This window comes from Salvelinus sp. IW2-2015, linkage group LG11, assembly GCF_002910315.2.
Source record: "Salvelinus sp. IW2-2015 linkage group LG11, ASM291031v2, whole genome shotgun sequence".
Taxonomy (NCBI): domain Eukaryota; kingdom Metazoa; phylum Chordata; class Actinopteri; order Salmoniformes; family Salmonidae; genus Salvelinus; species Salvelinus sp. IW2-2015.
Window position 1 is genome coordinate 9,830,944 of NC_036851.1, and position 18,103 is coordinate 9,849,046.

An 18,103-nucleotide genomic window follows, 5' to 3' on the forward strand; every position below is an offset into this window, starting at 1 on the left:
ATGCCATGATGATATAGTGAAAAACACCAATCTCTAATAATTTCTTTAAAACAATAAAAGCTCATTTACAAACATTTTTGAAAAGGATATATAATGTTTTGGAATGAATCTCTTCAAATATCCATCATTTGAGTTTATTCTTTTTACTGTCCTCTCCCTTTACTTTCCTTATTTATGCTTTATACCTCTGTATGGTTTAGCCTAGTAGTCTCTACCCGACAGACCTGTTAAAGAGCTCTTTAACTGACAAGAGAGTCTATAGATTGAGCATAAACCAGCCACTGCCCATTAGCTATTGAGTGGACAGGAGGGGGATTGGCCCTGGCATAGTCTGGCTTTTACACAGCCATTGATACCCTAACAGCCTTTATTTGCTCGTGTGACTGTGCAGTGCTTTCCAATAACACTTGCAAATAGGGATTTGGATTTCAATCTATGTATGGGTAGCTCAGTATTTATTCATAACGGGTCATCAAACATGTCTCATAGTGCATCCAGAGGAGGAGACAAACACCAGCTTCTCCTTAACAAAGGCTCCCCCTTTAGTATCTAAATTGGATGGCTCATATTGGTATGGAAAGCTAGCTTCACAGATCCCGGCTGTCTAGAAGAAATCTCCCTCCATTGTTTGATTGTATTTTCTCTCTCTCTCTTTTTCTCTCTCACTCTCTGTTTTCATCTGATAAGACATACACTTCCCGTTCAAAAGTTTGGGGTCATGTAGAAATGTCCTTGTTTTTGAAAGAAAAGCTAATTTTTTGTCCATTTAAAATGACATCAAATTGATTAGAAATACAGTGTAGACATTGTTAATGTTGTAAATGACAATAGTAGCTGGAAACTGAGCCTGTAATCGAACCCACAAATGCTGATGCTCCAGATACTCAACTAAAGAAGGCCAGTTTTATTGCTTCTTTAATCAGAACAACAGTTTTCGGCTGTGCTAACATAATTGCAAAAGGGTTTTCTAATGATCAATTAGCCTTTTAAAATGATAAACTTGGATTAGCTAACACAACGTGCCATTGGAACACAGGAGTGATGGTTGCTGATAATGGGCCTCTGTATGCCTATGTAGATATTCCATTTTTTTATTTTATTATTATTTTATTTTTTATCTGCCGTTTCCAGCTACAATAGTCATTTACAACAATGTCTACACTGTATTTCTGATCAATTTGATGTTATTTTAATGGACAAAAAAACAAGGACATTTCTAAGTGACCCCAAACCTTTGAACGGTAGTGTACATGTTTGATATGGTGCCTCTGGGGCCAGCACTGGGGATTTAAAGAGGAGAAATAAACCCAGATTGGCATCATTGTATTGTTGCAGTCTTATTACATTTACAGTCTGACTGATGTCATAGGGCATCAGATTTTTGTCTTAACGTCAAGTCCATCAGAGTGCTGAAGGATCTGATAGAATGGTTGTTTTTATTTGAGATTTTATTAATGAATTATTTTCCATAGTTTACCAAAAAAAATTAAATGGGGGGGGATATGTCTGTTTTGAGTATCTGTTGTCAACTCTATCACTGATGGCTTAAATTGTAATCACTGTACTGCAACATATGCTTAAACAATTGAGGTATTTGCTATGCTAGACCTAAGGCATAATGTTTGCTTTATAAATGTTTTTTTATGTTCTGCCGCGAAACTGTGCTACACCACTGGGCGGACTCATTTAACCTGGGTAGCTAGGCTTTGAGTCTGACTATAAACTTAATTGGTCCCTAACTGATTCTTAAGTAAGATGTTTGTTATACTTGTTCTAAATCAAAGACAAGTTATGAACTTCCATGAACTTCCCTTCAATGCCTGACATTCCAATCCCTAAGCCTTGTCTTGGTGATGACACACACAGATTGGTGATAGGAATTAGAGATCAGTTTGGGGACCACGAGAAAGCAGCTTGTGGGTCGGATTTGATCCCCGGGCCAGGAGGTTGAGACCCCTGAGCTAGTCTCCCCATCTTAAAACCCCATCTTAAAGCTGCAATACTGTATGTAACTTTTTGGGCAACCCGATCAAATTCATATACTGTAGATACTGTATGTAAGTTATAGGTCTGTCATTCTCAAAGAAAGCAAGTCTAAGAAGCAGTAGATCTGTTCTATGTGCGCTATTTCTATGCTTCCCGTTCTGAAGTTTTGTTTTTGCGTCTTTTACTTTCGGTTTTGTACACCAGCTTCAAACAGCTGAAAATACACCATTTTTGGTTATGGAAAGCATATTTCACAGAAATGTAGATGGTACAATGATTCTCTACACAATGACTGCTTGTTTTGTCACATAAACTGAAACTAGGCAAACTATTAGCATTTTAGCATAGAGATTTCTGCATATTGCTATTTAAGGGGTCACCCAATGTGCTGTTGATACTAAAGATGATTTGCCTTCCTCCATTACAAGGTTTTCAGCTTCCAGAAATTGTGTACAGATCCTTTGTCATGCTGAAAGTTGAGGTGATGGCGTCGGACGAATGGCACGACAACGGGCCTCAGGATCTCGTCACGGTATCTCTGCGCATTCAAATTGCCATCGATAAAATGTAATTGTGTTCATTGTCCGTAGCTTACGCCTGCCCATACCATAGCCCCACCGCCACCATGGGGCACTCTGTTCACAACGTTGACATCAGCAAACCGCTCACCCACACGACGCCATAAACGCTGTCTGCCATCTGCCCGGTACAGTTAAAACCAGGATTCATCTGTAAAGAGCACACTTCTCCAGCATGCCAATGGCCATCGAAGGTGAGCATTTGACCACGGAAGTCGGTTACAATGCTCAACTGCAGTCCAGTCAAGACCCTGGTGAGGACGACGGGCACGCAGTTGAGCTTCGCTGAGACGGTTTCTGACAGTTTGTGCAGAAATTCCATCGGTTGTGCAAACCCACAGTTTCTGGTATCAGATGGCTGGTATCAGACGATCCTGCAGGTGAAGAAGCCAGATGTGGAGGTCCTGGGATGGCCTGGATACACGTGGTCTGCAGTTGTGAGGCTGGTTGAACGTACTGTCAAATTCTCTAAAACTACGTTGGAGGCAGCTTATGATAGAATTTGAGACATCTGTGGCATTATGTTGTGTGAAAAAACTGCGTGACCTTTTATTGTCCCCAGCACAAGGTGCAACTGATCATGCTTTTTAAAATCAGCTTCTTTATATGCCACACCTGTCAGGTGGATGGATTATCTTGTCTAAGGAGACATTTTTGCACAACATTTGAGATAAATAAGATTTATGTGCATATACTGTAGAACATTTCTGGGATCTTTTACTTCAGCTCATTAAACATGGGACCAACACTTTACATGTTGCATTTGTATTTTTGTTCAGTATAGGTTAATACAACCAGTTACATTTACTGTATTTCCCTTGCTGGCCTGTTCCCTCTAATAGCCCATTTTAGGTGTCTCACACAAACCATCTCTTGTCTTTCTGCCTCTCCTTCCTTCTCTCACAAATCTCTCTCCTTCTTTCTAAATCTCCCTACACCCTCCCCCTTTCCAGACACACCACATCACACACACACACACACACACACACACAACACACACACACACACACACTCCACACACACACATTCACACACACACACACACACACACACACACACACACACACACACACACACACACACACACACACTTCGTCTCATTTCCCGTGTTGTAAGTAGAGGAGTACTTGTGAGGTAATTGCATTAACTGGTTCATTTAGCGGTGCATCAGGTGAAAGAGAGAGGTCCTCTGGAGGCTGGAACCAGTGTTTGGGAAGTTACTTTGTAAGCGTGTTTAACTGGCGGCAGAGAAGTCAGACACAGGAGAGAAATAACTGTGTTTCCAACGGCGCAGTTTATTTACAAAAAACCCACTGGAAAACATAATAATAAAAATCAAAGGGTAACATAACCCGATGCACACCAGTACAGACGTACACATACACTTACAATAAACAATCACTGACAAGGACATGAGGGGGAACAGAGGGTTAAATACACAACATGTAATTGATGGGATTGGAACCAGGTGTGAAGGAAGACAAGACAAAACCAATGGAAAATGAAAAATGGATCAGCGATGGCTAGAAGGTCGGTGACGTCGAACACCGGCCGAACAAGGAGAGGGACCGACTTCGGCGGAAGTTGTGACATACTTTGTAATCATAGTTTGCCAAACTACCAATTACTTCACACTTAAAGAAAAAAAGCAAAGCACAGATGATTAATTAAATTGACCAGATACTCTAGTGGCTGCTCTATCAATGGAAATAAATGTAGGAAGGAGTAGTAGGGAGGAGGAAAGATCAGGTGGGACCCTTCTAGCCAATGAGAGGGCAGATATACGTGTGAACAACAGGCACAACAGTTTCTGCTAGTTACAGTACCACAACCACATAGTAAAAATGGGCTTAATTTAAGGTTAGGTTTAAGCATAAAGTTAGCAGTGTGATTAAGATTAGGGTTAGGTTAAAGATTTAGGTTAAAGACATTTTAATAAGAGAAATTGTAGAAATAGGCGGGGTTAATGACTTTGTGGCTGTGGTAACTAGGGAAGACAGACAACTGATATAGTGTACTACATTTCATGGTTTCATTACACAATCATGGTGTTTTGAGTCTTTCTATTTTTACAGTATGGGTCCCTAAATGGGGGACCATTTGGGGGGTGTCCCCAAAATGCAGACCATTATCTAAGAGCATCTCTCTCCCCCGCAGTGTGAGTGCTAACAGGCTTTGTCCTGAGTGTGTTAGGGTTGTCCAGACACATTGTTGTGCTGTGAGATGCTCATGTCTGCCTTCACAGGTAATGAAGCTGGCAGAAGAGTGAAGTGACAGGCTTCCCCTCTTATTCCTTTCATCTTTCTTTTCCACTTTCTTTTTCAACCTTCTTCCCCTTAACCCCCCCTTTTCTCTTATCTAATCACACACTCTACCTTGGCACGCCACCTCCATCCCACCATTCCAATATTTATCTCATGGACTGGATGTCCCCAAGTAGAGGTGGTGTTAGGTAGAGGCAATTCTGAGCTCATCTACAGAGGGTGTACTCTCTGTTCTGTCTTGGTGTAGTAGCCTCTTAAAGCTGACCAGAAATTTCTTCAAAGGGAATCTGCCTTGTCTGAATTAGACCAGTGCTCTCATGTTCTAACACACAGAGTCTTCCAGTGTGACTGGTACTGACACGGTGGCGCTACTGCAATTAAAGTTAAATTAAAGGGGGGAGGGGGGGGGTCGTGAATAACAGTGAAACTACTCTATCCATCATCATTATGACCACACGAGTCTCTCTCATGGCACGCCCCCGCCGACAGCCACAAGATGCATCACCACCACTTAATCATACCCCGTCATCAGCCATGGAGCCAGCATGACCGAGTGGGCCAGCTATGTCATTTATTTAAACAAATGGCTGACTGTTGCCTTTACTGGTGCAAAAAACAGTGGGGTCTTTGTGAAATACACTGGGAAAAAATGGTTCCTTGGAGAACTCTTGCTCGATCAAGAACCAGTGGGATTCTTGACGTGGCATCTACGATTCTTCAGAAGGCTAAAAGGTTCTTAAAATGTATGGAAGCCTGCAGATGTGTCCCTTTCATAGCACACAGCAAATTGGCCAGTGTTAGCTTGTGGGGAGCTTTTCAGTGTAAAATGTATATGGTTGATTCAAAAGTTAAATGAACACTGTAAATAGTTATATTAACACTCAGTGGTGTAAAATAAAAATATTGTGTACTTTTCATATTAAAATATGTAATGTGCAAAAACAGTGAAGGAAACTGAGTTTGGATATTTGCCGTATCCAAACTTAACAGGAATAACATTTATTCTCACGGGTGGCCCAAAATGTTATATATGAAAGCATCTGATTACCCAAACCATCCGCATTTTTTCCACTTTCATGCTGACTCAGCAGCTGGACTTTTATGATGTAAACTGTAAGTTATTTTCAAGAAGCGTGGCCTATTGGAGGCGTGTCTTTTTCACCTCTTGTAAATGTAATTCCTGTTCATTATGTTAAGTTTGTACACAGCATATTTTTTCCTATCAATATTTTATCCCTTTACATATTTAAATACAATTTTAAAAAAATAAAGTATTTTAACAAAGTGGTAACTATCCCAACATTGGGATATGTATAGACACTTGAGCAATGCCCCCAGTAAGCTACGCCTCCAGTCTTCTTATCTGACCTGGTGGGGTCAACAACCCAACTAAATCACCCAACAGGCTGGGACAAGATATTTATGCTGCGTTCAGTAAACTTCTGGAAAAAAACGTGTTTGACCAGATACAATGCTACTGTATTTCACAGTAACCAAATTGACAACAGACTTTCAGCACGCTTATAGGGAAGGGCACGCAAGAAGCACTAACACAAATAAATGACTGATGATTGGCTGAGAGAAATTGATGATAAAATTATTGTAGGGGCTGTCTTGTTAGATTTCAGTGCAGCTTTTGACATTATCAATCATAGTCTGCTGCTGGAAAAACGTATGTGTTATGGCTTTACACCCCCTGCTATAATGTGGATAAAGAGTTACTTGTCTAACAGAACACAGAGGGTGTTCTTCAATGGAAGCCTCTCAAATATAATCCAGGTAGAATCAGGAATTCCCCAGGGTAGCTGTTTAGGCCCCTTGCTTTTTTAAATTTTTACTAATGACATGCCACTGGCTTTGAGTAAAGCCAGAGTGTCTATGTATGCGGATGACTCAACACTATACATGTCAGCTACTACAGCGACTGGAATGACTGCAACACTTAACAAAGAGTTGCAGTTAGTTTCAGAGTGGGTGGCAAGGAATAAGTTAGCCCTAAATATTTCTATAACTAAAAGCATTTCATCTGGGACAAAACATTCACTAAACCCTAAACCTCAACTAAATCTTGTAATAAATAATGTGGAAATTGAGCAAGTTGAGATAACTAAACTGCTTGGAGTAACCCTAGATTGTAAACTGTCATGGTCAAAACCTATTGATACAATAGTAGATAAGATGGGGAGAAGTCTGTCCATAATAAAGTGCTTGTCACGTTCCTGACCTATTTCGGTTAGTTTGTTGTATGTGTTAGTTGGTCAGGACGTGAGTTTGGGTGGGCATTCTATGTTGTGTGTTTCTATGTTGGTTTAGGGTTGCCTGGTATGGCTCTTAATTAGAGGCAGGTGTTTTGCGTTCCTCTAATTAAGAGTCATATTTAGGTAGGTTGTTTCACTGTGTTCGTTGTGGGTGGTTGTCTCCTGTGTCAGTGTTTGTCGCACCATACGGGACTGTTCGGTTTGTGTTGTACATCGTCATTTTTATGTGTAGGCTACTTTCCCTGTTCGTGCGTTCTCGTGTTTAATGTAAGTTCGTCGTTCAGGTCTGTCTACTCCGTTTGTTGTTTTGTTAGTTTATAGTGAAGTTCGTGTTTTCGTCTTGTCTTTAATAAATATTATGTGTTCACAACCCGCTGCGCCTTGGTTCCCTCAATACTCCTCCTTTTCGGTTGAAGAGGAGGAGGACCACCGTTACAGTGCTGCTCTGCCTTCTTAACAACACTATCAACAAGGCAGGTCCTAGAGGCCCTAGTTTTGTCGCACCTTGACTACTGTTCAGTCGTGTGGTCAGGTGCCACAAAAAAGGACTTAGGAAAATTGCAATTGGCTCAGAACAGGGCAGCACAGCTGGCCCTTGGATGTACACAGAGAGCTAATATTAATAATATGCATGTCAATCTCTCCTGGCTCAAAGTGGAGGAGAGATTGACTTCATCCCTACTTGTATTTATGAGAGGTATTGACATGTTGAATGTACCAAGCTGTCTGTATAAACTACTGGCACACCCATGCAGACCCCGCAAGGCATGCCGCAAGAGGTCTCTTCACAGTCCCTAAATCCAGAACAGACTATGGGAGACGCACAGTACTACATAGAGCCATGACTACATGGAACTCTATTCCACATCAAGTAACTGATGCAAGTAGTATAATTACATTTAAAAAACAGATTAAAAAACAGATTGGCACACACACACACACACACACACACACACACACACACACACACACACCACACACCACACCACACACACACACACACACACACATAACATATGCACTATACACACACATACACATGGAATTAGTATTGTAGATATTTTGTAGTGGTGGAGTAGGGGCCTGAGGGCACACAGTGTGTGTGAAATCTGTGAATGTATTGTAAGTTTTTTAAAATTGTATAAACTGCCTTAATTTTTGCTGGACCCCAGGAAGAGTGCTGCTGCCTTGGCAAATATAAATACAAAACAACTGGCAAATCAAAAAAATTGCGCACACCTGAAAATTTGAGTACACACACACACACACACACACACACACACACACACCACAACACACACACACACACACACACACACACACACACACACACACACACACACACACACACACCCACACACACACCACACACACACACACACACACCCTCATGCCCCTGTGCAACTGGCTAATAAAGGATGAGGTAACCTCAGCCAGAGGGACAGATTCAATTAGCATCCTTCCTCCACTCCATCATCCAGCCATGTATCGGCTCCATCCCACCATCCTGGGGTGTTACCATTGAGATGACCATAGTTACAACTTCAAACATACAGTATCAAACAAAACACTCATCTAATATATCTGAAGAGTTTTGCTCCCTTTAGTGATGATACACTGAATGGTTGTAGTAGCCTATAAATTACATTTCAATCAGCAGTTGCTTCTTTTCTCCTGGGAATAGCCACTCAACTCTTCAATCCTAATTGGATATAGAACTTTTTGTACATATGTCTTGTCTATGCTAATAAATTTGGTTTCCTTCATTTGGTTTGGCTCATGGCTGACAGAGACTGCTCCAGATACACTCGTTTTGGGGACTTGTCTAATTGTCTAGAACTCGGGAACACTTTTGTGAATGAAGACAGAACACTACAAAGTAAACTTAGTAAACCATGTAATTGTTTACACCTGTGTACGGTTAATAATAATTCTTACATTGTTACGATGGATTTTTCTGCTCTCAGTTACTGCATGTGATTCCCTTAATGAGCTGAATGGCAGCCGATAGTGTGTGTAATATGACACAGCCTTCAATACACTCCTTCTCTCACCTGTGTTCAATTTAAGCACCTTGTTATTGGCTCATACATCTTTGATGATAACCTACTAAGTTTTTAATTGATTTATCTTGTGTCCACCATAGCAAGGACAACCTCTTGTCCTCTTGGTGATTGAGCTTTGTTTCTGAGCTAAGGTGAACTGCACACCTGAATGAATAACGGGATTGTTATTCTGTGGTGACCCTCAGGGATCAATTACGGGATCGCTATGGTATGCCATTAGGATGTATTATGAGACTAAACCTGGCCATCAGAGAGGAACTGTTACTCTCATGCTGGTGTTAGTTATCCACACTGCAACTGTGCACACTTGTTGGTAAATTTTATCTTGAGTTGCCCAAAGTCAATGCTTGTTTTCCATGGGCCAGGTATTCCTCTCTGTGTCATGTTGTGTTTCTCTTCATGCTATCCATACAGTCCAAATGCATTGATCTGTTCTATAGTCTTATCAATACCATGATTTTGTGTGTATATTTTTTGCTGGCTCATCTCATTTATGTTGGTAGCGTTTTAGAGCAATCATGAGGCTGAGCAAGTGGAATCCGGCTTGCTGGTCACAGAGATAAGCAGAACCTAATATAATCATCCCTGTTTCCCGTAGGGAGTTTACTGTATACTGTCACGTAGCGCAAGGCCAATCACCAATATCTCCCTCACATCTGCTCTGCGTTCCAGTAACACAGCTCATTAGCCCAAGCTAATTCATGATCAGAGAAAGAGTAACTTGTTCATATTGTTTACACTCTGTGTTCAGCCAGTTCTCCCCTTGGTCTTGAAATATTAACTTGAATTCTAGGCAGGAAGGTGACCTCCGTGGAATGTGGACAAAGATTCTCGTCTCAGACGTCGCCCCCTCATTTTTCCTATCAAATTATATTTTGTACTCAGGTCACCTACAGTGTTATACCTTATTCATCGTTCCACTTTGCATTTCTCACAGCGGAGCCAACCAAAAGCAACGGGGTGAGGGTTGACAGACTACTCAGACTCCACAGTAGACTTTATTCTTGCAAAGGTAGAGAGGGGAAGGAGAGATGAGAACAGTCTGACGTTGAGAAGCTGATATAGCTCTGTGGATGAGAATGTTGTGGATATCATCGCCAATCAGTTGTGTTGTGACAAGGTAGGGGTTGGTATACAGAAGATAATCCTATTTGGTAAAAGACCAAGTCCATATTATGGCAAGAACAGCTCAAGTAAACAAAGAGAAATGACAGTCCATCACTACTTTAAGACATGAAGGTCAGTCAATGCAGAACATTTCAAGAACATTTACAAGTGCAGTCACAAAAACCATCAAGCGCTATGATGAAATTGGCTCTCATGAGGACCGCCACAGGCAAGGAAGAGCCAGAGTTACCTCTGCTGCAGAGGATAAGTTCATTAGAGTTACCAGCCTCAGATTGCAGCCCAAATAAATGCTTCACAGAGTTCAAGTAACAGACACATCTCAACATCAACTGTTCAGAGGCGACTACGTGAATCACGTGAATCATGGTCAAATTTCTGCAAAAAAAACACTACTAAAGTACAGCAATAATAAGAAGAGACTTGCTTGAGCCAAGAAACACGAGCAATGGACATTAGACTGGTCGAAATCTGTCCTTTGATGAGTCCAAATTTGAGATTTTTGGTTACAACCACCGTGTCTTTGTGAGACGCAGAGTAGGTGGACGGATGGTCTCCGCATGTGTGGTTCCCACTGTGAATCATGGAGGAGGAGGTGTGATGGTGTGGAGGTGCTTTGCTGGTGACACTGTCTATGATTTATTTAGAATTGAAGGCACACTTAACCAGCATGGCTACCACAGTATTCTGCAGCGATACGCCATCCCATCTGGTTTGCACTTAGTGGGACTATCATTTGTTTTTCAACAGGATAATGACCCAACACACCTCCAGGCTGTGTACGGGCTATTTGACCAAGAAGGATGATGGAGTGCTGCATCAGCTGACCTGGCCTCCACAATCACCTGACCTAAACCCAATTGAGATGGTTTGGGATGAGATGGACTGCAGAGTGAAGGAAAAGCAGCCAACAAGTGCTCAGCATATGTGGGAACTCCTTCAAGACTGTTGGGGAAAGCATTCCAGGTGAATCTGGTTGAGAGAATGCCAAGAGTGTGCAAAGCTGTCATCAAGGCAAAGGGTGGCTACTGTGAAGAATCTCAAATAGATTTAGATTTGTTTAACACTTTTTGGGTTACTACATGATTCCATATGTGTTATTTTACAATGTAGAAAATAGTAAAAAATAAAGAAAAACCTTTGATTGTGTAGGTGTGTCCAAACTTTTGACTGGTACAGTATATCCATTTTCTGTCAGCTGATACGTTTTGACACATAATTCATTTTGCACTAAATATGGACCCAATTCAGTAAAACTTGTAAGTTTACCACATTTAAGTCATGGAAACAACATGCCTTATAATTTATAAAGGGAAAGGAGGTAGTAAATTATTCACCAGATGTCACGACTTCCGCCGAAGTTGGTGCCTCTCCTTGTTCGGGCGGCGTTCGGCGGTCGTCGTCACCGGCTTTCTAGCTGCCACCGATCCACGTTTCTGTTTCCATTTGTTTTGTCTTGATTGTACACACCTGGTTCCCATTACGTTATTATTATTTCCCTATTTAACCCTCTGGTTCTCATTATGTTTTGTGTGTGATTGTTCCTGGTTTTGTGTTAGTCTTTTGTGTTAGAGTTTGTTATCCCTGCGTGGATTTATTGGCTGTTTAATTTTCTGAGTAAAGTATGTTATTTTACTCAGTTCTGTGTCCTGCGCCTGACTCCGTCCTCACTTCTGCACAACTGACACTTGACACCAGATCGGTCTATTGTTTTTGCTCAATGGAGAATAAAAGAGATTTTGCCCTGTGGCTCACTAGAAATTCCTGTCATCAAGTAGAAAATCCATCATTGTTTTTTTTTTTTTTTTTTATCTTTCTCAAAACAGACTCCAAGAGTTGTCATTTGATTGCTGCTCTCTCTGTGTTTTTATCTGAGAAAGGTAGAATTTTCTAGGTTCACCGCAACGTCCTCATGTTTGACCTACTGTACTCTGTCAGCAGATGGTCTGTCCCTTCAGATAAATAAACCATTCTCCATGTCAATCGCTCCACCCCCTGCCCAAATACCCATACAGACTCAGTGTATGCTACGTTAACACCAACCCACTCAGCAGGATTAGGGCCAAGACTCTCCAGTCTGAGAGAACCCTTGGCAGTGAGAGTCAAGAGATGTGAGTGCATCTTTAGGGTTGAGAGCTTGTTCAAATGAAAGATGAACAGTAGGCCACCTGGCTTTGTTAATGTTTTCTGTCTCTTGCTACTCGGTATTCTAATTGTGAGGACTGGCCACGTTTATCAAATGATCAAATGATCAGATCTGCTGTGCAAGAACAGGGAGATTGTTCAAGATTGACGTCAAAATTGGATGTCTATCCATGTCCTGAGGAAGTCTGGGAAATACCTTCAAAGGGGCAACATATGTTCCATAACACATATGGAATCATGTAGTAACCAGGGGCAACAAACTATTACCATCAAGTAGACTTGGGTTTCCCTCTGGCGTTGTGGATGGGTGTAATCCCATGACTCTGGATCAGAAGGTTGTGTGTTCGATCCCAGTCGTGGACGCTGTTTTTAGTCTATCCCAAACCTTAACCCTTAACTTAACCACTTGGAATGAGTGCCTAAATGGAATGTTTTGAACCTATCCCAAATCTTAATCCTTACTTTAACCATTCGGAATGCAGGCCTAAACTTAAAAAAGAGGGATGGAGTTAGACACCAAGGCATTCCTGAATGGACTAGGCCTCAGGGATGGGAAAGAGGTCATCCACATGGATGAGCAGAACATCTCTGTGCTGGGCTCGCCTTTAAAGCCACGACTCTCAACCAACTGAGTCCTACCCACATTTCAGCTTGCATTAGATGCTGCCCTCCCTCTGTGTCTGTCAGCAAACACACACAAACAGAACGGAACGGAACGGACTGATGGAGGAGGAATTAGCTTTTCATTAGTGATTGAGGACATGCACTCTCTTACTCTCCCTTCACCCCCCCCCCCTCTCTCTGTCACTACCACCTTCTCTGGAAGGTGTGTTTATGTGCGCGAGTGCAGTGCGAGTGCCTGCGTGATGAGGTGTGAGTGGTGGTGACAGGCAAGGCCAGGGCTAGAATAGTGCTGTTGGCCCCTCTGGGCTGTCATGGCAGGGCTGGATGCACCGTGACAGGGCCAGGCCAGGTGGAGCACAGGAACACAACAGTGGCATAGCTAGCGCTGGCAGCATAGGAGCTGGGAAAGAGCCCGGGACTGGGACCTGCACTCCAAACAGTAGCACACCAGTGAGAATCAGCTGAATCACTACAGCACTAACAGTTCATATAGCTTAATATAACTTGCGTCAGAGTAAATAAAAACCACAGCAGTGAGATTTATGAGGTTTGAGGCCTCGAGGACATTGTCTTGCCTCGTCACAAAAGCTCTGAGATCATTTCTCCCCAGAGCACACAGCAAAATCAATGGTGTACATTTAACTTGGGAAGTGTCAAATGTACAGTGCCTTCAGAAAGTATTCACACCCCTGGACTTTTTCCACATTATGTTGTATGACAGAGATTTCCTGTCACTGGCCTACACACAATACCCCATAATGTCAAAGTGGAATTATGTTTTCAAATTGTTTACAAATTCATTTAAAATGAAAACCTGAAATGTCTTGAGTCAATAAGTATTCAACCCCTTTGTTATGGCAAGCTTAAATGAGTTCATGGACTCTGTGTGCAATAATAGTGTACCCCACTGTCACGATCGTTAGAATGATTGGACCAAGGCGCAGCGTGCGTAGAGTTCCACATGTTTTAATCAATGGAACTCACCAATGCAAATACAGAAAACAAACGAACCGTGACGTAATTGCAGTGAAAACAGGCTCTACACAAAAACAAGATCCCACAAACAACAGGTGGGAACAGGCTGCCTAAATATGATCCCCAATCAGAGACAACGATAGACAGCTGCCTCTGATTGGGAACCATACCAGGCTAACAAAGAAATATAAAACATAGATTGCCCACCCTAGTCACACCCTGACCTAACCAAATAGAGAATTCAAAGGATCTCTAAGGTTAGGGCGTGACACCCACACATACACGCTTAGTAAAAAAGTGCTAAGTAAACCATACAAGGTTCTTCGGTTTGTTCCCCTAGGGGAATCCTTTGCAGAGGGTTCTATCTAGAACTCTTTGTAGGGTTCTTCAAATAACCCCTTGTATGTGGTTCTACCTAGAACCCTCTATGAAGGGTTATACCAATAACCTTTTTATAATTTAAAGGTTCTTCCTAGAACCATCTATGAACCATCTGAAAACTCATTTAACTTTGGAGGGTTCTTCTTGGAATTTTTATTCACCAACAACCTACACTCAGAATGACTTCCACAGTTACTAACATTTATAAGAAGACTAACACAACTTTTTAAACTGGAACAACCATTTCTGTAACGGGTGCAATAAATCTGATCGGATTAGTTTAGAAAAATGATATTTATCTTTGTGTAGCACAAGTTTAACCAATGTACATGCAAAAACACATATATATTTAAAAACAATCCTACAAAATCTAGTTGCCAGTAGAGCATGCTGGGAAATATAATAATGATGGGGGTGGTTTTGATGGGACTGTTTTACTCTCCACAGTGTAAAACAATAACTCTGGTTATTAACACCAACACTGTTATGTCATTCTGCCCTTGTGCAAGCCAGTTATCCCACTGTTCCCCGGGTGCCGATGACATGGATGTCGATTGAGGCAGCCCCCGCACCTCTCTGATTCAGAGGGGTTGGATTAAATGCGGCAGACACATTTCAGTTGAATGTATTCAGTTGTACAACTGACTAGGTATCACCCTTTCCCTTTATTTTACACTACTGAGTGTTGATTTCACTCTTACAGAGTGAATTTAACTCCTGAATCAACACTAGAAATGTTACACACAGAAATCAAAACTGGCCAATTTGCTTTGCAGGAATCACTTCGGGGTTTAATTATTATCTCCTCACATGGGCTTTAGCAGAGTCTTTACAATACTTCCTACAGAGAAACAATGAGTAAAGATCTATTGCTATCCAGTGTGTTAATTGCCCATGAAATGGAATGCACTCCACAATTTTTTATTTAACCTTTATTTAAGCAGGAAGTCATGCTGAGAACACGGTCTCTGCCGCAGATGAGCCCTGCATGAACACATCAACAAAAAAACAATTCACTATACATATCTATACACATCAATTACACAATACATGAAAAGAAAACACAAAGAAACACGAAAAGCGAAACACAGTCATATGAAACAAACACATTCTTCGGTAAAAAGGCTCTCTGACATCTGCCTTAATTGTCATAAAGGCACCAACGCCAACTAAGGACTAGCCACAGACGGATCCTTTATTAAAGTGAAAAATAAACCTCTGAGTGAATATAAACTCAGCAAAAAAAGAAACGTCCTCTCACTGTCAACTGCGTTTATTTTCAGCAAACTTAACATGTCTAAATATTTGTATGAACATAACAAGATTCAACAACTGAGACATAAACTGAACAAGTTCCACAGACATGTGACTGACAGAAATGGAATAACGTGTCCCTGAACAAAGGGGGGCGAGGTCAAAATCAAAAGTAACAGTCAGTATCTGGTGTGGCCACCAGCTGCATTAAGTACTGCAGTGCATCTCCTCATGGACTGCACCAGATTTGCCAGTTCTTGCTGTGAGATGTTACCCCACTCTTCCATCATGGCACCTGCAAGTTCCCAGACATTTCTAGCGGGAACAGCCCTCACCCTCCAATCCAACAGATCCCAGACGTGCTCAATGGGATTGAGATCCGGGCTCTTCGCTGGTCATGGCAGAACACTGACATTCCTGTCTTGCAGGAAATCATGCACATAACGAACAGTATGGCTGGTGGCATTGTCATGCTGGAGGGTCATATCAGGATGAGCCTGCAGGAAGGGTACCACATGAGGGAGGAGGATGTCTTCCCTGTAGCTCACAGCATTGAGATTGCCTGCAATGACAACAAGCTCAGTCCAATGATGCTGTGACACACCGCCCCAGACCATGACGGACCTTCCACCTCCAAATCGATCCTGCTCCAGAGTACAGGCCTCGGTGTAACGTTCATTCCTTCAACCATAAACATGAATCCGACCATCACCGCTGGTGAGACAAAACCAGAACAGAGCACTTTTTGCCAGTCCTGTCTGGTGCAGCGACAGTGGGTTTGTGCCCATAGGCGACGTTGTTGCTGGTGATGTCTGGTGAGGACCTGCCTTACAACAGGCCTACAAGCCCTCAGTCCAGCCTCTCTCAGCGCACTGTGGACAGTCTGAGCACTGATGGAGGGATTGTGCGTTCCTAGTGTAACTCGGGCAGTTGTTGTTGCCATCCTGTACCTGTCCCACATGTGTGATGTTCAGATGTTCCGATGCTGTGCAGGTGTTGTTACACGTAGTCTGCCACGGCGAGGACGATCAGCTGTCCGTCCTGTCTCCCTGTAGCGCTGTCTTAGGCGTCTCACAGTATGGACATTGTGATTTATTGCCCTGGACACATCTGCAGTCCTTATGCCTCCTTGCAGCATGCCTAAGGCATGTTCATGCAGATGAGCAGGGACCCTGGGCATCTTTCTTTTGGTGTTTTTCAGAGTCAGTAGAAAGGCCTCTCTAGTGTCCTAAGTTTTCATAACTGTGACCTTAATTGCCTACCGTCTGTAAGCTGTTAGTGTCTTAACGACCGTTCCACAAGTGCATGTTCATGAATTGATTATGGTTCAATGAACAAGAGTGGGAAACAGTGTTTAAACCCTTTACAATGAAGATCTGTGAAATTATTTGGATTTTTACGAATTATCTTTGAAAGATAGGGTCCTGAAAAAGGGACATTTTTTGTTGTTGTTGCTGAGTTTAGAATGCAATATCCCCCATAACTCTATATATCATGTCCTTTCACTAGACCCGCAATAACATCTGCTAAATATGTGTATTTGACCAATAAGATTTGATTTAATAAACAACCCTGTGTACAGTGTAGCGAGAGAAAGGTGAGGTAGACTGTCTGAGGTTGTCAGAGGGTCACAAGAGTTTTTGCTAGAGGAATGGTCATGGCTAGAGTTCAGTTATGATTCAGCGGATGCACGCAAGCCTAGGGCTGTTGCGGTGACCATATAACCGCCACACCGGCGATCACGAGTCATGAAGGCATTCAAATTCCACGTGACCGTTTAATCACGGTAATTAGGTTTCTCCCAACTCTGATGCTGATGGTCATTAGTATCCTACCAAACTTGCTAACTGTCTGGTACTCAGCACTCTATTGTTCATCTAATCACTCTGACATGAATGTAATCGAAAATCGAATCAAACACTTCGTGAGAGCCCATGAGCTCATGTTTGCACAACATTTCTATAGGCTATGCAATTGGGCGAGAAAACAGAGTGATGGCATCTACTAAAAAGAGGGGAATCCCACTAATGTTAATTAACGGTCAATTACCGTGAGACCGACAGTTATTTGCTTGACAATCGCCGGCTGCCGAAATTCTGTGACCGCCACGGCCCTATACAAGACCACACACACAAACGCACGCACACACACACAGTCTGCATAGAGATAATAGTGCGATGCAGATGCAACTGTAACCTGTGTGTTTCCTGTTCCTCCTACAGGTGCAGGGGAGTCGGGGAAGAGCACCATTGTCAAGCAGATGAAGTGAGTTACAGACATCTTTAATCAACAGTTTCTCTAACTGATAAGGACACATCATGACCTCCTTAATATTAATAGATTATGCACTCTATCCTCCTTTGGTTTCATCCGTCCTAGTGAGCCAGTCGTCCTCACTCCTTGTGGGATTGATCTACAGTACTACTGATACATTGCTGATGCAGTCC

The 18,103-nt window shown here is 42.2% G+C and overlaps 1 protein-coding gene across 1 annotated transcript in view; it reads left to right on the top strand.

Annotated features, from left to right (window-relative positions):
• The window catches only part of LOC111969763 (guanine nucleotide-binding protein G(i) subunit alpha-2), a 152,778-nt gene that overhangs the window by 89,032 nt on the left and 45,643 nt on the right, over nucleotides 1–18,103 (top strand). The window contains exon 2 of the mRNA XM_023996010.2: nucleotides 17,879–17,921. Within this exon, the coding sequence (XP_023851778.1) occupies nucleotides 17,879–17,921 (43 nt within the window). The remainder of the gene's footprint in view (nucleotides 1–17,878; nucleotides 17,922–18,103) is intronic.